The sequence below is a fragment of the Crinia signifera genome, chromosome 19 (genome assembly GCF_055691185.1).
Source record: "Crinia signifera chromosome 19, ASM5569118v1, whole genome shotgun sequence".
Classification (NCBI taxonomy): Eukaryota; Metazoa; Chordata; class Amphibia; order Anura; family Myobatrachidae; genus Crinia; species Crinia signifera.
Window position 1 is genome coordinate 2,321,698 of NC_139226.1, and position 24,139 is coordinate 2,345,836.

The following is a 24,139-nucleotide window of genomic DNA, read 5'->3' on the forward strand; positions in this document are numbered from 1 at the left end:
CCTGGTGCATAAACACACCTCTCTCTGTGCCACCCAGGAAACCCCTCCCACTGTGACCCCACACATTCCACCATAGACATCACATTGTACATCCGGTGCATAAACACACCTCTGTCTGTGCCACCCAGGAAACCCCTCCCACTGTGACCCCACACATTCCACCATAGACATCACATTGTACATCCGGTGCATAAACACACCTCTCTCTGTGCCAACCAGAAACCATCTCCCCCTGTGACCCCACGCATTCCGCCATAGACATCAAATTGTAATTCCGGTGCATAAACACACCTCTCTCTGTGCCAACCAGGAACCCCCTCCCCCTGTGCACCCACGCGTTCCGCCATAGACATCACATTGTACATCCAGTGCATAAACACACCCCTCTCTGTGCCAACCAGGAACCCCCTCCCCCTGTGACACCACGCATTCCACCACAGACATCACATTGTAGATCCAGTGCATAAACACACCTCTCTCTGTGCCACCCAGGAACCCCCTCCCACTGTGACCCCACACATTTCGCCATAGACATCACAGTGTACATCCAGTGCATAAACACACCTCTGTCTGTGCCACCCAGAAACCCCCTCCCCTTGTGCGCCCACTCGTTCTGCTATAGACATCACATTGTACATCTGGTGCATAAACACACCACTCTCTGTGCCACCCAGGAACCCCCCCCCCTTGTGACCCACGCTTACTGCCATGTACATCACACTGTACATACGGTGCATAGACACACCACTCTGTGCCACCCGGGAACCCCCTCCCCCTGTGACTTCACACAATCCGCCACAGACGTCACATTGTACATCCAGTGCATAAACACACCTCTGTCTGTGCCACCAAGGAACCAGAGAGAGGTGTGGCATTCCGCCATAGGCATCACAGTGTACATCCGGTGCATAAACATACCTCTCTCTGTGCCACCCAGGAACCCCCTCCCCCTGTGAGCCCAATGAGTTCAAGTGCAAGAATGGGCGCTGTGCCTTGAAGCTGTGGCGTTGCGATGGTGACAATGACTGCGGCGATGGCTCCGATGAAATCAACTGCCGTGAGTCCCGTGTGCTGTGTGTCACTGTGCTGTGAGTCTTGTGTGCTGTGTGTCGCTGTGCTGTGAGTTCCGTGATCTGTGTGTCACTGTGCCTAAGCATACATATCCCTGGAAGTATTGGGATGCCTCGTGGACCGTGTCTGATACCCTGGGCAAGGCTAGGATAGAACATTGGTTACATATGTAGCCACATCTATTCTGTGATGCAAAATGAGTTCCCGCAGATGACGTGCGTGAGAGAAGGTGCGACTAAGTCACGGCAACACTTACCCACAATGCATGTGGCCATATTGTGGCATTTAGATGGAGCTCCGTGTGTGTCCTCTGTCTGTGTGATTGGGAGATGTTGGGGAGCTCTGTGTTGTGATTGGGAGATGTTGGGGAGGTCCGTGTGTGATTGCGAGATGTTGGGGAGCTGTGTGTGTTTCCTTTGTGGGATTGGGTGATGTTGGGGAGCTCTGTGTGTGTTTTCTGTGTGTGATTGGGAGATATTTGGGAGCTCTATGTGTGTGTGATTGCGAGATGTTGGGGAGCTCCGTGTGTGATTGGGAGATGTTGGGGAGCTGTGTGTGTTTCCTTTGTGGGATTGGGTGATGTTGGGGAGCTCTGTGTGTGTTTTCTGTGTGTGATTGGGAGATGTTTGGGAGCTCTATGTGTGTGTGATTGCGAGATGTTGGGGAGCTCCGTGTGTGATTGGGAGATGCTTGGGGGCTCTGTGTGTGATTGGGAGATGTTGGGGAGCTCTGTGTGTTTTTCTGTGTGATTGGGAGATGTTGGGGAGCTCTGTGTGTGATTGGGAGATGTTGGGGAGCTCTGTGTGTGATTGGGAGATGCCGGGGAGCTCCGTGTGTGATTGGGAGATGTTGGGGAGCTCTGTGTGTGATTGGGAGATGTTGGGGAGCTCTGTGTGTTTTTCTGTGTGATTGGGAGATGTTGGGGAGCTCTGTGTGTGATTGGGAGATGTTGGGGAGCTGTGTGTGATTGGGAGATGTTGGGGAGCTCTGTGTGTGATTGGGAGATGCTGGGGAGCTCCGTGTGTGATTGGGAGATGTTGGGGAGCTCTGTGTGTGATTGGGAGATGTTGGGGAGCTCTGTGTGTTTTTCTGTGTGATTGGGAGATGTTGGGGAGCTCTGTGTGTGATTGGGAGATGTTGGGGAGCTGTGTGTGATTGGGAGATGTTGGGGAGCTCTGTGTGTGATTGGGAGATGTTGGGGAGGTCCGTGTGTGATTGCGAGATGTTGGGGAGCTGTGTGTGTTTCTTTTGTGGGATTGGGGGATGTTGGGGAGCTCTGTGTGTTTTCTGTGTGTGTGAGATTTGGAGATGTTTGGGAGCTCTGTGTGTGTGTGATTGTGAGATGTTGGGGAGCTCCGTGTGTGATTGCGAGATGTTGGGGAGCTCCGTGTGTGATTGGGAGATGTTGGGGAGCTCTGTGTGTGATTGGGAGATGTTGGGGAGCTCTGTGTGTTTTTCTGTGTGATTGTGAGATGTTGGGGAGGTCCGTGTGTGATTGAGAGATGCTGGGGAGCTCCGTGTGTGATTGGGAGATGTTGGGGAGCTCTGTGTGTGATTGGGAGATGTTGGGGAGCTCTGTGTTTTTCTGTGTGATTGTGAGATGTTGGGGAGGTCCTTGTGTGATTGGGAAATGTTGGGGAGCTCTGTGTGTGATTGGGAGATGTTGGGGAGCTCTGTGTGTGATTGGGAGATGTTGGGGAGCTCTGTGTTTTTCTGTGTGATTGTGAGATGTTGGGGAGGTCCGTGTGTGATTGGGAGATGCTGGGGAGCTCCGTGTGTGATTGGGAGATGTTGGGGAGCTCTGTGTGTGATTGGGATATGTTGGGGAGCTCTGTGTGTGATTGGAAGATGTTGGGGAGCTCTGTGTGTGATTGCGAGATGTTGGGGAGCTGTGTGTGTTTCCTTTGTGGGATTGGGTGATGTTGGGGAGCTCTGTGTGTTTTCTGTGTGTGTGTGTGATTGGGAGATGTTTGGGAGCTCTATGTGTGTGTGTGTGATTGTGAGATGTTGGGGAGCTCCGTTTGTGATTGCGAGATGTTGGGGAGCTCTGTTTGTGATTGGGAGATGTTGGGAGCTCTGTGTGTGATTGGGAGATGTTGGGGAGCTCTGTGTGTGATTGGAAGATGTTGGGGAGCTGTGTGGGATTGGAAGATGTTGGGGAGCTCTGTGTGTGATTGCGAGATGTTGGGGAGCTGTGTGTGTTTCCTTTGTGGGATTGGGTGATGTTGGGGAGCTCTGTGTGTTTTCTCTGTGTGTGTGATTGGGAGATGTTTGGGAGCTCTATGTGTGTGTGTGTGATTGCGAGATGTTGGGGAGCTCTGTGTGTGATTGTGAGATGTTGGGGAGGTCCGTGTGTGATTGGGAGATGCTGGGGAGCTCCGTGTGTGATTGGGAGATGTTGGGGAGCTCTGTGTGTGATTGTGAGATGTTGGGGAGCTCTGTGTGTTTTTCTGTGTGATTGTGAGATGTTGGGGAGGTCCTTGTGTGATTGGGAAATGTTGGGGAGCTCTGTGTGTGATTGGGAGATGTTGGGGAGCTCTGTGTGTGATTGGGAGATGTTGGGGAGCTCTGTGTGTTTTTCTGTGTGATTGGGAGATGCTGGGGAGCTCCGTGTGTGATTGGGAGATGTTGGGGAGCTCTGTGTGTGATTGGGAGATGTTGGGGAGCTCTGTGTGTATTTCCTGTGGGATTGGGTGATGTTGGGGAGCTCTGTGTGTGTGTGTGTGTGATTGGGAGATTTTGGGGAGGTCCCTGTGTGATTGGGAGATGTTGGGGAGCTCTGTGTGTGTGTGTGTGTGATTGGGAGATGTTTGGTAGGTCCGTGTGTGATTGGGAGATGTTGGGGAACTCTGTGTGTGTGATTGGGAGATGTTGGGGAGCTCTGTGTGTGTGATTGGGAGATGTTGGGGAGCTCTGTGTGTTTCCTGTGTGTGTGTGTGTGTGTGTGTGTGAGATTGGGAGATGTTGGGGAGCTCTGTGTGTGTGTGTCTGTGATTGGGAGATGTTGGGGAGCTCTGTGTGTGTGTGTGCGTGATTGGGAGATGTTGGGGAGCTCTGTGTGTGTGTGTGCGTGATTGGGAGATGTTGGAGAGCTCTTTGTGTGTGTGATTGGGTGATGTTGGGGAGCTCTGTGTGTGTTTCCTGTGTGTGTGTGATTGGGAGATGTTTGGGAGCTCTGTGTGTGTGATTGGTAGATGTTTGGGAGCTCTGTGTGTGTGATTGGTAGATGTTGGAGAGCTCTGTATGTGTGTGTGTGATTGTGATATGTGGGAGCTCTGTGTGTGTCTCCTGTGTGTGTGTGTGTGTGTGTGTGTGTGTGTGTGTGTGGGATTGGGTGATGTTGGGGAGCTCTGTGTGTGATTGGGCGATGTGGGAGCTCTGTGTGTGTGATTAGGAGATGTGGGAGCTCTGTGTGTGTCTCCTGTATGTGTGTGGGATTGGGTGATGTTGGGGAGCTCTGTGTGTGATTGGGAGATGTGGGAGCTCTGTGTGTGTGTGTGATTTGGGAGATGTTGGGAAGCTGTTTGTGTGATTAGGAGATGTGGGAGCTCTGTGTGTATTTCCTGTGTGTGATTGGGAGATGTGGGAGCTCTCTGTGTGTATCCTGTGTGTGATTGGGAGATGTGGGAGCTTTGCGTGTGTGTGTGTGTGTGTGTGTGTGTGTGATTTGGGAGATGTTGGGGAGCTCTGTGTGTGTGATTGGGAGATGTTGGGGATCTCTATGTGTGTGTGATTGGGAGATGTTGGGGAGCTCTGTGTGTTTGGGATTGGGAGATGTTGGGGAGCTCTGTGTGTGTGTGATTGGGAAATGTTGGGGAGCTCTGTGTGTGTGTGATTGGGAAATGTTGGGGAGCTCTGTGTGTGATTGGGAGATGTTGGGGAGCTCTGTGTGTGATTGGGAAATGTTAGGGAGCTCTGTGTGTGTGATTGAGAGATGTTGGGGAGCTCTGTGTGTGTGATTGGGAGATGTTGGGGAGCTCTGTGTGTGTGATTGGGAAATGTTGGGGAGCTCTGTGTGTGTGATTGAGAGATGTTGGGGACCTCTGTGTGTGTGTGATTGGGAGATGTTGGGGAGTAGTGTGTGTGTGTGATTGGGAGATGTTGGGGAGCTCTGTGTGTGTGTGTGTGGGATTGGGAGATGTTGGGGAGCTCTGTATGTGTGTGATTGGGAGATGTTGGGGAGCTCTGTGTGTGTGTGATTGGGAGATGTTGGGGAGCTCTGTGTGTGATTGGGAGATGTTGGGGAGCTCTGTGTGTGTGATTGGGAGATGCTGGGGAGCTCTGTGTGTGATTGGGAGATGTTGGGGAGTGGGTGTGTGTGTGATTGGGAGATGTTGGGGAGCTCTGTGTGTGTGATTGGGAGATGTTGGGGAGCTCTGTGTGTGTGATTGGGAGATGTTGGGGAGCTCTGTGTGTGTGTGATTGGGAGATGTTGGGGAGCTCTGTGTGTGATTGGGAGATGTTGGGGAGCTCTGTGTGTGATTGGGAGATGTTGGGGAGCTCTGTGTGTGTGATTGGGAGATGCTGGGGAGCTCTGTGTGTGATTGGGAGATGTTGGAGAGCTCTGTGTGTGATTGGGAGATGTTGGGGAGCTCTGTGTGTGATTGGGAGATGTTGGGGAGCTCTGTGTGTGTGATTGGGAGATGCTGGGGAGCTCTGTGTGTGATTGGGAGATGTTGGAGAGCTCTGTGTGTGATTGGGAGATGTTGGGGAGCTCTGTGTGTGATTGGGAGATGTTGGGGAGCTCTGTGTGTGTTATTGGGAGATGTTGGGGAGCTCTGTGTGTGTGATTGGGAGATGTTGGGGAGCTCTGTGTGTGATTGGGAGATGTTGGGGAGCTCTGTGTGTTTGGTATTGGGAGATGTTGGGGAGCTCTATGTGTGTGTGATTGGGAGATGTTGGGGAGCTCTGTGTGTGTGTGATTGGGAGATGTTGGGGAGCTCTGTGTGTGATTGGGAGATGTTGGGGAGCTCTGTGTGTGATTGGGAGATGTTGGGGAGCTCTGTGTGTGTGATTGGGAGATGTTGGGGAGCTCTGTGTGTGTGATTGGGAGATGTTGGGGAGCTCTGTGTGTGTGATTGGGAGATGTTGGGGAGCTCTGTGTGTGTGATTGGGAGATGTTGGGGAGCTCTGTGTGTGTGATTGGGAGATGTTGGGGAGCTCTGTGTGTGTGATTGGGAGATGTTGGGGAGCTCTGTGTGTGTGATTGGGAGATGTTGGGGAGCTCTGTGTGTGTGATTGGGAGATGTTGGGGAGCTCTGTGTGTGTGATTGGGAGATGTTGGGGAGCTCTGTGTGTGTGTGATTGGGAGATGTTGGGGAGCTCTGTGTGTGTGATTGGGAGATGTTGGGGAGCTCTGTGTGTGTGTGTGATTGGGAAATGTTGGGGAGCTCTGTGTGTGTGATTAGGAGATGTTGGGGAGCTCTGTGTGTGTGATTGGGAGATGTTGGGGAGCTCTGTGTGTGTGATTGGGAGATGTTGGGGATCTCTATGTGTGTGTGATTGGGAGATGTTGGGGAGCTCTGTGTGTGTGTGATTGGGAGATGTTGGGGAGCTCTGTGTGTGTGATTGGGAGATGTTGGGGAGCTCTGTGTGTGTGATTGGGAGATGTTGGGGAGCTCTGTGTGTGTGATTGGGAGATGTTGGGGAGCTCTGTGTGTGTGTGATTGGGAGATGTTGGGGAGCTCTGTGTGTGATTGGGAGATGTTGGGGAGCTGTGTGTGTGTGATTGGGAGATGTTGGGGAGCTCTGTGTGTGTGATTGGGAGATGTTGGGGAGCTCTGTGTGTGTGATTGGGAGATGTTGGGGAGCTCTGTGTGTGATTGGGAGATGTTGGGGATTCTGTGGTGTGATTGGGAGATGTTGGGGAGCTGGTGTGTGTGATTGGGAGATGTTGGGGAGCTCTGTGTGTGTGATTGGGAGATGTTGGGGAGCTCTGTGTGTGTGATTGGGAGATGTTGGGGAGCTCTGTGTGTGTGTGATTGGGAGATGTTGGGGAGCTCTGTGTGTGTTATTGGGAGATGTTGGGGAGCTCTGTGTGTGTGATTGGGAGATGTTGGGGAGCTCTGTGTGTGTGATTGGGAGATGTTGGGGAGCTCTATGTGTGTGTGATTGGGAGATGTTGGGGAGCTGTGTGTGTGTGTGATTGGGAGATGTTGGGGAGTAGTGTGTGTGTGTGTGATTGGGAGATGTTGGGGAGCTCTGTGTGTGTGTGTGTGATTGGGAGATGTTGGGGAGCTCTGTGTGTGTGTGATTGGGAGATGTTGGGGAGCTCTGTGTGTGTTATTGGGAGATGTTGGGGAGCTCTGTGTGTGTGATTGGGAGATGTTGGGGAGCTCTGTGTGTGATTGGGAGATGTTGGGGATTTCTGTGTGTGTGATTTGGAGATGTTGGGGAGCTCTGTGTGTGTTATTGGGAGATGTTGGGGAGCTCTGTGTGTGATTGGGAGATGTTGGGGAGCTCTGTGTGTGATTGGGAGATGTTGGGGAGCTCTGTGTGTGTGTTATTGGGAGATGTTGGGGAGCTCTGTGTGTGTGATTGGGAGATGTTGGGGAGCTCTGTGTGTGTGATTGGGAGATGTTGGGGAGCTGTGTGTGTGTGGGATTGGGTGCATGCATGTATACATAGAACATTGCGTATAGATCTGTTCTTCATGTAGTGACTTGTCTCCTCTGCAGCCACCAAAGGTCCCAGTGACATGTGTTCCCCGGAGCAGTTTGTCTGTGTGCAGTCTCGGACCTGTATTCCTGCCAGCTACCAGTGTGACGAGGAGTCCGACTGTCCTGACCGCTCCGACGAGATTGGCTGCAGTAAGTCGCTGCGCCCCATACCTGCGCTTGCTGCGTGGGGACTGCACATTGCATATGGTCTCCATGTTCCCTCTGTATTGGGCTGATGTACTAAGCCTTAGAGAGAGATAAAGTACTGGCCAACCAGCTCCTAACTACTATGTTACAGGCTGTGATTGCAAAATGCCAAGAGCTGATTGGCTGATACTTTAGCTCTTTTCACTTTATCGTTCTGATTGGCTCAGTACATCTGGCCCTGTGTGTGAGAAGAGCACAGTCTGTGTAGGGTCATAAGCTTGGCGCTGGAGGTATTGCTGTTTATATGTCAGTGTATCCGCACACACCTGTAGATGATAACTGACCTGTGTTCTCCATCTGTCAGGTCCCCCGCAGGTAATTACCCCCCCTGAGGAGAGCATCATGGCTTCCCCGGGGACACTGTGCGTTTTACCTGCGTGGCGATCGGCATCCCGACTCCTATTATCACCTGGAGATTAAACTGGGGTCATATTCCCACAAGTAGCAGTTAACCATCTCTTCCTCCCGGGTGGGAGTCTGTGGAGCGGGGTTTGGTGTGTAGGTTGCTGATCACCTTCTACGTCACGTTAGGGTGTCGATGAGCAGCGAGAACGGCCATGGAACGCTCATCATTCGGGATGTGAAGGAAGCAGACCAGGGAGCTTACACTTGTGAAGCCATCAACGCCAAGGGAATGGTATTCGGCATTCCAGACGGTGTCCTGTCCCTAAAGCCGTCCAGAGGTAATGTCCGTACATGGCAGGGATAGGCCTGAGACTGTGTCACTGAAGTCGTCCGCTGGGGTGAAATAACCTCATATTTCATTGGTCAATTCTTAGGTCCGTGCGCTGAAGGGTTCTTCCATGTGGAGACCACCTCTAGGTGCATCCCGTGCTTCTGCTTCGGTGTTACCAAGGTGTGCCATCAGACCGGGCGATACAGAAACCAAGTCAAACTCCGATTTGATGCCGTCGATGATTTTAAAGGTATTCTAGTCTCTGTAGTCTCATATCGGTGATGTGTTGTGTTTTCAGGCAATGTGGAGGCAACATTTCCCTTGTCCATTTTAGGGGTGAACGTGTCATCGCAGCAGGGCTTCCCGCCATTGTCATCTAACCAGCTGCAGATCGAAACGAATGTAGAGGAGTTCCAGCTGGTGGATTTGTCCTCGGCGGTTCCTCAGTCAGGACTCCTTCTGGACCCTTCCACCACAGTTCTTGGGCAACAAGGTAGTGTAAGCAATGACGAGCTCGGCTATTTCACTTTCTGTCACTTCAGTAATAAGTGGACCTATGCTCTCGTTTGTGATCATTGCTGGGAGATATCTCTTGGAAGCCATCTTTGGCAATGCGTGGACCGACGTTCTCGTTAGTGGTCATTACTGGGAGATATCTCTTGGAAGCCATCTTTGGCAATGCGTGGACCAACGTTCTCGTTAGTGGTCATTACTGGGAGATATCTCTTGGAAGCCATCTTTGGTAATGCGTGGACCGACATTCTCGTTTGTTATCATTCCTGGGAGATATCTCTTGGAAGCCATCTTTGGTAATGCGTGGACCGACGTTCTCGTTTGTGGTGATTCCTGGGAGATAACTCTTGGAAGCCATCTTTGGTAATGCGTGGACCGACGTTCTCGTTTGTGGTGATTCCTGGGAGATATCTCTTGGAAGCCATCTTTGGTAATGCGTGGACCGAGGTTCTCGTTTGTGGTGATTCCTGGGAGATATCTCTTGGAAGCCATCGTTGGTAATGCGTGGACCGACGTTCTCGTTTGTGGTGATTACTGGGAGATATCTCTTGGAATCCATCTTTGGTAATGCGTGGACCGACGTTCTCGTTTGTGGTCATTACTGGGCGATATCTCTTGGAAGCTATCTTTGGTAATGCGTGGACCGACGTTCTCGTTTCTGGTGATTCCTGGGAGATATCTCTTGGAAGCCATCGTTGGTAATGCGTGGACCGACGTTCTCGTTTGTGGTGATTCCTGGGAGATATCTCTTGAAAGCCATCTTTGGTAATGCGTGGACCGACGTTCTCGTTTGTGGTGATTCCTGGGAGATATCTCTTGGAAGCCATCGTTGGTAATGCGTGGACCGACGTTCTCGTTTGTGGTGATTACTGGGAGATATCTCTTGGATTCCATCTTTGGTAATGCGTGGACCGACGTTCTCATTTGTGGTCATTACTGTGAGATAGCTCTTGGAGCCATCTCCGTTCTCTAAAGTCTGGTGGCTGATGGTCATCGTTGCAGTGGTAGATCTTGTTGCATGTGGGTGATATCTGGTTGGGTTATGGTTGCCTTTGGTCCCCATGGAATGTTTCCTCTCAGATGTCGACAATATCAGGGTTTATGGTGAGATCTAGCGGATGGCGCTTCCACCCTCAGCCAATCATCAGTAAAGCGCCCAAGGTGTCTTGTGGGATCTCCTGGGCTGACTTGGCGACTTCTCTTATTCCAGTTGGACTCCTATGGCGGTTCCCTCAGCTATAAAGTGCGCTACGTTCTGACCCGTGGCGAGTCGGAGCCTGTGAGAAAGCCCCGATGTGATCCTGGTAGGAAACGGACAGCGACTGATCTATCGCACTCAGACCTCCACCCAGCCCGCCATAGTGAACCAGCGGAAGATCCAGTTTACAGAGGTGAGGCCTCAGCAGTGTACAGCAGGGCTATATACGTATCTATAACAGGACAGGGTATGAGGGTTGTGTGGTCTGCTAGACTCTGGGGGACACTGGATACCGTGGGGTATAAGGGGGGGGGGGGGGATATACAGGTGACCGTTCTGCTGAGCTACGTGTCTAGCACTTTACCCAAGAGCTAATTGTATGCGTAGTTCTGGGTACGTCAGAGGGGCTCATTCACGGAATGCACCAGATTTGCACCTCAGGTGACATTGGTTTTGTACCAAGGCACATAGGTTTCCCACGCAGATCTCTTCAGAGTACGCCTACTCTGCATCACTGCAAACTATGAGCCTGCCCAGGAATTCAGCAGACGGGGCTCTGGTACTATGAGATGAGGATGTGGAGGCGTGGCCATCCCCTGCTGTGTGGAGGATGTGGAGGCGTGGCCATCCCCTGCTGTGTGGAGGCGTGGCCATCCCCTGCTGTGTGGAGGATGTGGAGGCATGGCCATCCCCTGCTGTGTGGAGGCGTGGTCATCCCCTGCTGTGAATGACGGGCCCTCTTGGCACTGCTTGCCCCATCTTGGGGGCGGGGCTAAGCCTACCTTGCAGGTGCTTTATACCTGGCCCATATCTGTCTCTGTATGGAGTTTCCCTCCATAGCTATGAGGGACCAGTCATCAGCAGCCTGGCAGCCAATCAGAATGAGCGTTACTGACCCATGGCCAGACTACTGCTGTGCAGCTGCAGGATCTGTTGGCAGAGCTGTCCTTCATTTGCAGACGTTATATATGATGACATGCATCTTGTGCCCTCTCCTCTGACAGGAACATTGGCAGCACGAGTCTGGAACCGCTGTGACCCGAGAGGACCTGATGCTAACGCTCCAGAATCTGGAAGGGATCATGATCCAAACAGTATATGACAACAAAATGGCGAGCGTGGGACTAGCAGACATCATCATGGACACGACCACGGTGGACTTCACGCTGCTGGGGCTGGCCTTGGGGGTGGAGGAGTGCAGGTCAGTAACCCATTGCTGTCTTGTATGCTGTGCCTGCTGGTTCTCTAGCAAGTCTCTCTCAAGTGCCCACCAGGCTCAGCTTGTGGGGAGCGTTAGAACCTCCTCACTGATTGACCTATCACATCCCTGCATCTCCTCACTGACCTATCCTATCCCTGCATCTCCTCACTGACCTATCACATCCCTGCATCTCCTCACTGACCTATCCTATCCTTGCATCTCCTTACTGACCTATCACATTCCTGCATCTCCTCACTGACCTATCCTATCCCTGCATCTCCTCACTGACCTATCACATCCCTGCATCTCCTCACTGACCTATCCTATCCCTGCATCTCCTCACTGACCTATCACATCCCTGCATCTCCTCACTGACCTATCACATCCCTGCATCTCCTCACTGACCCTATCACATCCCTGCATCTCCTCACTGACCTATCACATCCCTGCATCTCCTCACTGACCTATCCTATCCCTGCATCTCCTCACTGACCTATCACATCCCTGCATCTCCTCACTGACCTATCACATCCCTGCATCTCCTCACTGACCTATCCTATCCCTGCATCTCCTTACTGACCTATCACATTCTGCATCTCCTCACTGACCTATCCTATCCTGCATCTCCTCACTGACCTATCACATCCCTGCATCTCCTCACTGACCTATCCTATCCCTGCATCTCCTCACTGACCTATCACATCCCTGCATCTCCTCACTGACCTATCGCATCCCTGCATTTCTTCACTGACCTATCGCATCCCTGCATCTCCTCACTGACCTATCCTATCCCTGCATCTCCTCACTGACCTATCACATCCCTGCATCTCCTCACTGACCTATCGCATCCCTGCATCTCCTCACTGACCTATCGCATCCCTGTATCTCCTCACTGGTCGACCTATCACATCCCTGCATCTCCTTACTGACCTATCACATCCCTGCATCTCCTCACTGGTCGACCTATCACATCCCTGCATCTCCTTACTGACCTATCATATCCCTGCATCTCCTCACTGACCTATCCTATCCATGTATCTCCTCACTGGTCGACCTATCACATCCCTGCATCTCCTTACTGACCTATCCTATCCCTGCATCTCCTCACTGACCTATCACATCCCTGCATCTCCTCACTGACCTATCGCATCCCTGCATCTCCTCACTGACCTATCGCATCCCTGTATCTCCTCACTGGTCGACCTATCACATCCCTGCATCTCCTTACTGACCTATCACATCCCTGCATCTCCTCACTGGTCGACCTATCACATCCCTGCATCTCCTTACTGACCTATCATATCCCTGCATCTCCTCACTGACCTATCCTATCCATGTATCTCCTCACTGGTCGACCTATCACATCCCTGCATCTCCTTACTGACCATCATATCCCTGCATCTCCTTACTAACCATCATATCCCTTCATCTCCTCAATGACCTATCGCATCCCTGCATCTCCTCACCCTGACCTATCGCATCCCTGCATCTCCTCACTGACCAATCGCATCCCTGCATCTCCTCACTGACCTATCGCATCCCTGCATCTCCTCACTGACCTATCATATCCCTGCATCTCCTTACTGACCATCATATCCCTGCATCTCCTCACTGACTTATCACATTCCTGCATCTCCTCACTGACCTATCCTATCCCTGCATCTCCTCACTTTCCTATCACTGACCTATCGCATCCCTGCATCTCCTCACTGACCTATCGCATCCCTGCATCTCCTCACTGACCTATCGCATCCCTGCATCTCCTCACTGACCTATCGCATCCCTGCATCGCCTCACTGGTCGACCTATCACATCCCTGCATCTCCTCACTGACCTATGGCATCCCTGCTTTTCCTCACTGGTCGACCTATCACATCCCAGCATCTCCTCACTGGTCGACCTATCGCAATTCTGCTCATCTGAGCTTACAATCTAGAGCTACAGTTAGACAATGTACCACACATGACTCACGTATGTTTGTTTCAGGTGCCCCACAGGGTACTCCGGCCTCTCCTGCGAAATCTGTGCCCCTCAGTTCGAGCGGGTCCCTGGTGGACCTTTCCTTGGCACTTGCGCCGGATGCAACTGTAATGGGCACGCCAGCTCCTGTGACTCAGAGAGTGGCTACTGCATAGTAAGTGGCACTGCCGCCTGTTGGGAAGGATAAGGGCGCCTCTCCTGGGACACCGGGGTGGTTGTTATGTGGGCGGGAATAGAGTGCCAGCCATACATTGCCTATGACTGGCAGGATGGTGGCTATGTGGCAGGTGTGCCTCCATATCCCATGATTATTCTCCTTTATCACCTAAGAACTGCCAGCACAACACCGAGGGACCACAATGTAACAAGTGTAAGGAGGGCTTCTTCGGGGACCCCACCAGAGGTACTGCAGATGCTTGCCGGCCTTGCCCTTGCCCACTCATGGACCCCAGACGCCGGTGAGCCCCTTGTAGTCTCGCATTGGTACCATTAGTGCAGCAGATATCGGACGTTCTAACACCGGCTGTTCTCGCGGCCCCCTCTAGGTACTCCGACACCTGCTTTGTGGACACCGACGGGCAGCCCACTTGTGATAACTGCGCTGAGGGATATACAGGGCGGCGTTGTGAGAGGTAACGCCACCTGGCTGCCTATATGTGTGTATCCGACAGTGGTGAGTATGGAAGGGAGGAGCAAGGCCTCCGCTCGCTCCGCAGTGAGGCTGAGTAGTGGGGGCGGTGCCACCACGTGGGTTCTATCAGTGCTGACGTCTGTGTGCGTGTCTGGGGTTACAGGGCACCATGGTATCGTATAATGCTGGTCATTTATCTCCTGCTAGGTGTTCAGTGGGATATGAAGGGGACCCTATGAAGCCCGGAGGACGATGTGTGAATGTTACTGGTGAGTATTTGTTCACATCTCTCGGGGAACTGATGTGAAATGCGTTGGTGTGTAGCACTGTGACGCGGGATCAGGAGGATCTTCTCCTTTATCACTATATTCTAGTGTATGACACTGTTATGTGACTGTGAAACGCGTCAGCCCTTCATACAGATCTGGTGGATGGTCACAGGGTTTGTACCAGGTTCCCCCGAGTATTAGTGGTGTGACGTCCTGCAGTCTCTGGATCAGAATAATCCTGCTGATACTGTAGTTTACCCATTCCCTAAGTAATCCTGTCCTGTGTATTGCAGCGGAGGAGTCTGGGATATGTGACCAACGAGGCAGCGCTGTATCCTCTCCGAACACCTGTGTGTGTAAGGTAAGTCACCGTGTGAGTCTGAGTAGAGGTTTGGCTAGTGGTGGATGGGGGTCTACGTGTCCTCATCCTTCCCACACTGGGTAATGAGTTTAGTAACCAGAACGACTGCATCTTGCCATGCATCCCGCAACACTTCCCAAGGCATAACGGCTCTTGCAGTGAAGATGTCCTTTGTGATGATAGGACTTGCAGGTTTATGACCCGGAAGTCCTATGTGCACATGCCCCGCAGTGGGTGCTGGGAGAGACACTGGGAGGAATGATAGAACCCAAGTGTTTGTCCTAGATAAGAGGTAGCACCTCGGTTGTGGTCTGTGTCTTTCCATGGTGGACCTGACTCTGAAGGGAGTTGTTGTTTACATTTGTAGAATTATGTCATTTCCAGGTTTGGGGTAGTCTATATCCCCCTATATAAGAGGGGTCCTCCTGGGACTGGTGTGGTCTGTATTTCTCCATGCTGGACCTGACTCTGAAGGAAGACCTATAGATGGTGTTAGTGGCTCTAGAATGATGTCATTCCTGGGCTTGAGGCCACCTTTATCGCCCTAGATAAGAGGTGTCCTCCTGGGACTGGTGTGGTCTGTATTATTCCGTGATGGACCTGACTCTGAAGGAAGACCTATAGATGGTGTTAGTGGCTCTAGAATGATGTAATTCCTGGGCTTGAGGCCACCTTTATCGCCCTAGATAAGAGGTGGCGCCTCAGGACCGGGATTGTCATATTACTGAAATGAAGACCTCCCTTATCTCTCCTCTCTTCTAGCCTCATGTCTCAGGGAAGCTGTGCAATGAATGTAAAAGTGGAACGTTCTACCTCAGTGAGAGGAACCCAGACGGCTGCCTCAAATGTTTCTGTATGGGCGTCACCCGGCAATGTTCCAGCTCTTACTGGAACAGAGACCAGGTAGGTGCTGGTTAGTCAACAGGTGAGGAATGAAGGGTGAGTCTAGGTGACTGTGGTGTCCCGCTCACCAGAAGGACACTCCTGCCTCTGGCACTTACCATTATCTATTTCTCTAGGTCCGCTCTACCTACGACAGCCTTGAACGGGTGCCCTTCACCATTTCCAATGCAGCCAACACCCAGACGTTCAGTGAGGGCATCAGTGTGACTGGTCCATCAGAGCTGACATTCAGCGCCTTCAACCGCATCCCCGAAGATGTGTATTTTTGGGTGCTCCCAGAAAGGTTCAAGGGAGACAAGGTGCGTGTGAGCATTGAGGGCAATCTCCGGGGGAGAGATTCTGAATCTGTCCAGTGGGTAATACATTTCACGCTGTTACAGGTCACGTCGTATGGCGGGGACTGCGGTACACCATCGTATATGAGGAGCAGTTTGGGGGTCCTTCTCTGGACAACCAGCCGTATGTTGTTCTGCAGGGCAACGGCATCTCCCTGGAACATTACGCCAACATCAAACCCACCCCTGGCTTCCCCATCACAATCACCGTTCCGTTCCGCGAGGTAGGAGGCGCAATGCAGACATCAGAAAGCACAACTAGGCCAAAGTCCGAGACCTTATATCTCTGGGTCTCTGATTGTGTGTTGTGTGATCTGAGGGACATACGGTGCCCTGGGCTTGGGCGCACTGCTAACTATGTGCTTTCCTTGGCAGAGCTCCTGGCGCCGGACAGATGGTCAGGATGCCACACGTGAACACCTGCTGATGGCTTTGGCAGATATTGATGTCTTGTTGATCCGGACGTCCTACTCTGCAAGGATGGTTGAGAGCAGGTCAGGAGGCCGGGCCATCTCATCATGGGAACATGTAGAAGCCGATGTATTCTGACCTTGTTTCCTCTCCTGTAGGATCTCTGACATCCACATGGACATCGCTGTGCCCCACAGTACCGGGCTGCAGCAGGCGCTGGAGGTGGAACAGTGCACCTGCCCCATTGGCTATACAGGCCCATCCTGTCAGGTGAGTCGGTGACCGCGCCATGGCCACTGATCTGTTACAGATGGTACGCCGACTACATGTGTCTGTTATTTCCCGGCAGGACTGTGACATTGGTTATACCCGCACCACCAGCGGCCTTTACCTGGGAACCTGCGAGCGGTGCCAGTGTGGTGGCCACTCCACGGAGTGTGACGGAGAGACTGGAGAATGCCTGGTGAGTACCCATTACATGGATGCTGGGCGTCGGCGGTCAGAATCCCGCGACTCATGCGTGTTCTGCTGGTCTTCCAGAACTGCCAACACAACACAGAGGGAGCCAAGTGTGAGCGCTGCAGGCCTGGCTTCTACGGAGACCCGAGGCGTGGAACACCTGGTGACTGCCAGCCCTGCCTGTGCCGGGGCCCATCCAACCAGTATGTACTCCCTGGTGCTGCCTAAGTCGCCCGCCCCTTATGTCAAACTGTCCCTACAGTGACTCACCCCCTTATATGTCACACTGTCCCTGCAGGGACCCGCCCCCCTTATGTCACACTGTCCCTGCAGGGACCCGCCCCCTTATGTCACACTGTCCCTGCATGGACCCGCCCCCTTATGTCACACTGTCCCTGCAGGGACCCGCCCTCTTATGTCACACTGTCCCTGCAGGGACCCGCCCCCTTATGTCACACTGTCCCTGCAGGGACCCGCCCCTTATGTCACACTGTCCCTGCAGGGACCCGCCCCCTTATGTCACACTGTCCCTGCAGGGAACCGCCCCCTTATGTCACACTGTCCCTGCAGGGAACTGCCCCCTTATGTCACACTGTCCCTGCAGGGAACCGCCCCCTTATGTCACACTGTCCCTGCAGGAAACCGCCCCCTTATGTCACACTGTCCCTGCAGGGAACCGCCCCCTTATGTCACACTGTCCCTGCAGGGAACCGCCCCCTTATGTCACACTGTCCCTGCAGGGAACCGCCCCCTTATGTCACACTGTCCCTGCAGGGAACCGCCCCCTTATGTCACACTGTCCCTGCAGGGACCCGCCCCCTTATGTCACACTGTCCCTGCAGGGACCCGCCCCCCTTATATGTCACACTGTCCCTGCAGGGACTCGCCCCCTTATATGTCACACTGTCCCTGCAGAGACCCGCCCCCTTATATGTCCACACTGTGCCTGCAGGGACCCGCCCCCTTATGTCACACTGTCCCTGCAGGGACCGCCCCCTTATGTCACACTGTCCCTGCAGGGAACCGCCCCCTTATATGTCACACTGTGCCTGCAGGGACCCGCCCCCTTATGTCACACTGTCCCTGCAGGGACCCGCCCTCTTATGTCACACTGTCCCACCAGGGAACCGCCCCCTTATGTCACACTGTCCCTGCAGGGAACCGCCCCCTTATGTCACACTGTCCCTGCAGGGAACCGCCCCCTTATGTCACACTGTCCCTGCAGGGAACCGCCCCCTTATGTCACACTGTCCCTGCAGGGAACCGCCCCCCTTATGTCACACTGTCCCTGCAGGGAACCGCCCCCTTATGTCACACATGTCTTTTCAGGTACTTTGGTACATGCTTCCTGGACACAGATGGGCAGCCGACATGTGACTCCTGCCCTATGGGTTACATTGGGCGCCAGTGTGAGAGGTAATGTCTCTCTTGTGCTTCTTTGTCTGCTCACCCTGGGCCAGATGTACTAAGATTCAAATGTGATAAACTAGAGAGTGAAAAACAGCCAGCCAATCAGCTCCCGTCTGTGACATGACAGGTAGGAGCTGATTGGCTGGCTGTTTATCACTCTCCATTTTATCACATTTGAAGCTTAGTACATCTGGCCCCCTGTGCCTCCCCTGTGGTCACAGGATTAGAACAGCTATAATCCGGGTGCTTTGGGAATAATATACATCTCTTATTACAGGTGTGCACCTGGTTACTATGGAGACCCCGTGCGAGGACAGCCCTGCATAGGTGTGTAATATGTCACTTATATCACCCTCAGCTGTATACTACGTTGCACTACGTATCGCCCTCTGTTGTATACTGCGCTGCACTACGTATCGCCCTCTGCTGTATACTGCGCTGCACTACATATCACACTCTGCTGTATACTGCACTGCACTACGTATCGCCCTCTGCTGTATACTGCGTTGCACTACGTATCGCCCTCTGCTGTATACTGCGCTGCACTACGTATAACCCTTTGCTGTATACTGCGCTGCACTACATATAATCCTTTGCTGTTTACTGCACTGCACTACATATCACCCTCTGCTGTATACTGCGCTGCACTACATATAATCCTTTGCTGTGTACTGCGCTGCACTACATATCATACTGCTGTATACTGCACTGCACTACACATCACCCTCTGCTCTACACATCACCCTCCACTGCACTACGTATCACCCTCTGCTGTATACTGCACTGCTCTAGGTATCACCCTCTTCTGTATACTGCGCTGCACTACATATAATCCTCTGCTGTATACTGCGCTGCACTACATATCACACTGCTGTATACTGCACTACGCATCACCCTCTGCTGTATACTGCACTGCATTACATATCACCCTCTGCTGTATACTGCGCTGAACTACATATAATCCTCTGTTGTATACTGCACTACATATAATCCTCTGCTGTATACTGCACTGCACTACATATCATCCCCTGCTGTATACTGCGCTGCACTACATATCATCCCCTGCTGTATACTGCACTGCACTACGTATCACCCTCTGCTGTATACTGCGCTGCACTACATACAATCCTCTGCTGTATACTGTGCTGCACTACATATCACACTGCTGTATACTGCGCTGCACTATGCATCACCCTCTGCTCTACACATCACCCTCCACTGCACTATGTATCACCCTCTGCTGTATACTGCGCTGAACTACATATAATCCTCTGTTGTATACTGCACTACATATCATCCCCTGCTGTATACTGCGCTGCACTACATATCATCCCCTGCTGTATACTGCGCTGCACTACGCATCACCCTCTGCTGTATACTGCGCTGAACTACATATAATCCTCTGTTGTATACTGCACTACATATCATCCCCTGCTGTATACTGCGCTGCACTACATATCATCCCCTGCTGTATACTGCGCTGCACTACGTATCACCCTCTGCTGTATACTGCACTGCACTACGTATCGCCCTCTGCTGTATACTGCGCTGCACTACATATCATCCCCTGCTGTATACTGCGCTGCACTACGTATCACCCTCTGCTGTATTCTGCACTGCTCTACATATCACCCTCTTCTGTATACTGCGCTGCACTACATATAATCCTCTGCTGTATACTGCGCTGCACTACATATCACACTGGTGTATACTGCGCTACACTACGCATCACCCTCTGCTGTATACTGCACTGCACTACGTATCACCCTCTGCTGTATACTGCACTGCACTACGTATCACCCTCTGCTGTATACTGCGCTGCACTGCGTATCACTCTCTGCTGTATACTGCGCTGCACTACATATAATCCTCTGCTGTATACTACGCTGTACTATGTATCACCCTCTGCTGTATACTGCGCTGCACTACATATCATCCCCTGCTGTATACTACGCTGCACTACATATAATCCTCTGCTGTATATTGCGCTGCACTACATATCATCCCCTGCTGTATACTGCACTACATATAATCCTCTGCTGTATACTGTGCTGCACTGCGTATCACTCTCTGCTGTATACTGCGCTGCACTACATATAATCCTCTGCTGTATACTGCGCTGTACTATGTATCACCCTCTGCTGTATACTGCGCTGCACTACATATCATCCCCTGCTGTATACTACGCTGCACTACATATAATCCTCTGCTGTATATTGCGCTGCACTACATATCATCCCCTGCTGTATACTGCGCTGCACTACATATCACCCTCTGCTGTATACTGCGCTGTACTATGTATCACCCTCTGCTGTATACTGCGCTGCACTACATATAATCCTCTGCTGTATATTGCGCTGCACTACATATCACCCTCTGCATTATACTGCGCTGCACTACATATCACCCTCTGCTGTATACTGCGCTGTACTATGTATCACCCTCTGCTGTATACTGCGCTGCACTACATATACCCTGCTGTATACTGCGCTGCACTACATATAATCCTCTGCTGTATACTGTGCTGCACTACATATCATCCCCTGCTGTATACTGTGCTGCACTACATATCATCCCCTGCTGTATACTGCGCTGCACTACATATCATCCCCTGCTGTATACTGCGCTGCACTACATATCACCCTCTGCTGTACACTGCGCTGCACTACATATCCCCTGCTGTATACTGCGCTGCACTACATATCCCCTGCTGTATACTGCGCTGCACTACATATAATCCTCTGCTGTATACTGTGCTGCACTACATATCATCCCCTGCTGTATACTGTGCTGCACTACATATCATCCCCTGCTGTATACTGCGCTGCACTACATATCACCCTCTGCTGTATACTGCGCTGCACTACGCATCACCCTCTGCTGTATACTCCACTGCACTACATATAATCCTCTGCTGTATACTGCGCTGCATTACATATCACCCTCTGCTGTACACTGCGCTGCACTACAGATCACCCTCTGCTGTATACTGCGCTGCACTACAGATCACCCTCTGCTTGTATACTGCGCTGCACTACATATCCCCTGCTGTATACTGCGCTGCACTACATATAATCCTCTGCTGTATACTGCGCTGCACTACATATACCCTGCTGTATACTGCGCTGCACTACATATAATCCTCTGCTGTATACTGCGCTGCACTACATATCATCCCCTGCTGTATACTGCGCTGCACTACATATCATCCCCTGCTGTATACTGCGCTGCACTACATATCATCCCCTGCTGTATACTACGCTGCACTACATATAATCCTCTGCTGTATACTGCGCTGCACTACATATCATCCCCTGCTGTATACTGTGCTGCACTACATATCATCCCCTGCTGTATACTGCGCTGCACTACATATCATCCCCTGCTGTATACTGCGCTGCACTACATATCATCCCCTGCTGTATACTGCGCTGCACTACATATCATCCCCTGCTGTATACTGCGCTGCACTACATATCATCCCCTGCTGTATACTGCGCTGCACTACATATCATCCCCTGCTGTATACTGCGATGCACGACATATCATCCCCTGCTGTATACTGCGATGCACTACACATCACCCTCCACTGCACTACATATAATCCCCTGCTGTATACTATGCTGCACTACATATAATCCTCTGCTGTATACTGCGCTGCACTACATATAATCCCCTGCTGTATACTGCGCTGCACTACATATCATCCCCTGCTGTATACTGCGCTGCACTACATATCATCCCCTGCTGTATACTACGCTGCACTACATATAATCCCATCCTTTCTCGTTATTACAGTCGGTTCTGGCCCCAGTACGACCTGTACATGTGACCTACGTGGCAGTGTCAGTAATAACTGTGACTCCCAGAGGCAGTGCCCGTGTAAGGTAGGTGGTGCTCTACATTGTGGGACTCGGAGCTGCAGTCATGGCCTCGGAATGATCTCCTGTGTTCCTCTTACAGCCCCACGTGGAGGGTCTCTCGTGCAGCACCTGCCGACCCCATCACTTCTACCTCAGTGCTGACAATCCCGATGGCTGCCTGCCCTGCTTCTGTATGGGTGTTACCCAGCAGTGTACCAGCTCCAGCTATCACCGTGAGCTGGTGAGGTCGATCCGCCCCGCTAGTACTTCCTATAATGCAATGTACTCCTTTTATATAGTGTAACATGTTCCCCCATCTGCCCAATTCTCCAGATCACCAGCCCCTTCCTACCTGGGAACTTCCAGAACTTCGCCCCTGGTGAACCGGCAGCGCAGCACACGTGTTACCACCGGCTTCACTGTGGAGATGTCCATTCACGGCCCACAGCTCTCCTACCGCCAGTTCGACCAGCTGGGCCAAGAGTCTTTCTACTGGCAGCTTCCGGAGAACTTCCAAGGGGACAAGGTAAGTGATCCTGACATAAGGCTGCAAAGATGGTGCCACAGGGGGCAAAGACAGCGGCACAGGGGGGGAGAGTCCTGACCTAAGGCTGCAGAGATGGCAGCACAGGGGGGAGATTCCTGTGCACTCGGTCTCAGACGACCTCTCATTTATCTCCTGTAAGGCATTATTTGGGGGGAGTTCTATGTTACTCTGTGGGGGTTTCTCACCCAGCATAAAGCATGTCTATGAGACCGCTGTCCACCCAGAGCTTGTAGTCGGCCATGCACTTTGTTCACGTGAGAAGTGTGCGAGTGTGAGGCTGTAGGCCGCCATGCCTAGGAGGACGCACAGCCAAGATGGCCGAACCTCTGAGACTGCGACCTGCCAGCCTGATCATGGGACAGTGTTCCTGCATCCTGATAGCTATGGGGTACATCAGTCGCTATGTGGCGTAGACTGTCATAGGGCCACATTCTGCTCTGTGTTCCTGGGTAACTGTGGGGGAGGAGAACCCATCCATTGTTATGTCCCAGAACCCACCTGGCCAAATCCTTCTCTCAGTCTGGATCCTTTCTGGGAGGTTTGTGGACCTTCGCCACCACTTACCTCTCCGATGCCTCTGTGATGGCAAGTTCCTGTGTCCCACCTACCACCCAGGAGCGCACACCAGCCTAAGGAAAGATCCGGGCATGAGTGGGTGTCACTGGGTGCCCAAGGCCTGTCCTCCTAGGGTAATCGCTAAGCCGCCATTGTGCCCTCCTACAGCCTTCGCAAAAGGGATGTGAACATTTGTGTCTTTCTACCCACTGTTAAATACTTATTTCCGTGGCTGTAGTGGGCACAGACACCCAACAGCTATCTGTGTGTCCTTGCTGGGCTGGTGGGAAACGCCAGAAGAACTTCTAGAGGGAAGTGTAGGGACCATGTCTTCTCCTGGTGCCTCTGACAGTCCATGTTCCCCTAGGGTTGTACAGTTACTAAGTGTATTATATTGTATGTCACATGTTCAGACTGATATCCCCGTATGCCAGGCACCCATTATATTTCTATGTTCTATACCTTTCTTTGCTTGTTTATGTATGTGTTAATATTTACAGCTTACTGTACATGTAATAAGTACACCGCATATATGTGTGTTCAGGGGGTCACAGATAGGGCCCATGGCCACCCTGTAATGCCACGGTACGTCCCCCAGTTATCCTGTCTGATGGCCCCAGTGGTGCACTCTCAGGCTTACAGATGTAAGGTGATATAACACTCGGACCCCCGGTGCCCTCTCCTCCCATCACGTCCGTCTGTCACTTGCGTGACGTTGCTCTTTCTATCTCCTTTCATTCTGCCCCACAGAGGGAGATGTTCTTTGCCCGCATGCGTCGGGCACACAAGGTACCATCAGTGTGCTTGTTGTGCTGCTGCATGGCGTGTGGTTCTCTGCATGGAAAGTCCTGGCCTGGAGGAAATGGCTGATGTACTAAGTGCTTGTATCC

General features: G+C 52.1%; 1 protein-coding gene and 1 pseudogene across 2 annotated transcripts in view; both read left to right on the forward strand.

The window, feature by feature from the left end:
• Positions 1 to 8,389, forward strand: part of LOC146042389 (basement membrane-specific heparan sulfate proteoglycan core protein-like) — a 53,303-nt pseudogene extending 44,914 nt beyond the window's left edge. The window contains exons 10-12 of the transcript XR_014463856.1: positions 938 to 1,057; positions 7,749 to 7,880; positions 8,242 to 8,389. The product of XR_014463856.1 is annotated as a basement membrane-specific heparan sulfate proteoglycan core protein-like (transcript). The remainder of the gene's footprint in view (positions 1 to 937; positions 1,058 to 7,748; positions 7,881 to 8,241) is intronic.
• Positions 8,246 to 24,139, forward strand: part of HSPG2 (heparan sulfate proteoglycan 2) — a 110,007-nt gene continuing 94,113 nt past the window's right edge. The window contains 28 exon segments of the mRNA XM_083161780.1: positions 8,246 to 8,383; positions 8,467 to 8,620; positions 8,717 to 8,863; positions 8,948 to 9,045; positions 9,047 to 9,106; positions 10,337 to 10,414; positions 10,416 to 10,517; positions 11,329 to 11,525; positions 13,512 to 13,659; positions 13,836 to 13,963; positions 14,051 to 14,137; positions 14,344 to 14,405; positions 14,699 to 14,766; positions 15,529 to 15,669; positions 15,786 to 15,968; positions 16,050 to 16,065; positions 16,068 to 16,228; positions 16,380 to 16,498; positions 16,574 to 16,685; positions 16,765 to 16,878; positions 16,956 to 17,077; positions 18,204 to 18,290; positions 18,562 to 18,611; positions 22,083 to 22,171; positions 22,248 to 22,388; positions 22,481 to 22,522; positions 22,524 to 22,673; positions 24,000 to 24,038. Coding sequence (XP_083017906.1) covers positions 8,476 to 8,620; positions 8,717 to 8,863; positions 8,948 to 9,045; positions 9,047 to 9,106; positions 10,337 to 10,414; positions 10,416 to 10,517; positions 11,329 to 11,525; positions 13,512 to 13,659; positions 13,836 to 13,963; positions 14,051 to 14,137; positions 14,344 to 14,405; positions 14,699 to 14,766; positions 15,529 to 15,669; positions 15,786 to 15,968; positions 16,050 to 16,065; positions 16,068 to 16,228; positions 16,380 to 16,498; positions 16,574 to 16,685; positions 16,765 to 16,878; positions 16,956 to 17,077; positions 18,204 to 18,290; positions 18,562 to 18,611; positions 22,083 to 22,171; positions 22,248 to 22,388; positions 22,481 to 22,522; positions 22,524 to 22,673; positions 24,000 to 24,038 — 2,886 coding nt within the window. The 5' untranslated portion in view covers positions 8,246 to 8,383; positions 8,467 to 8,475.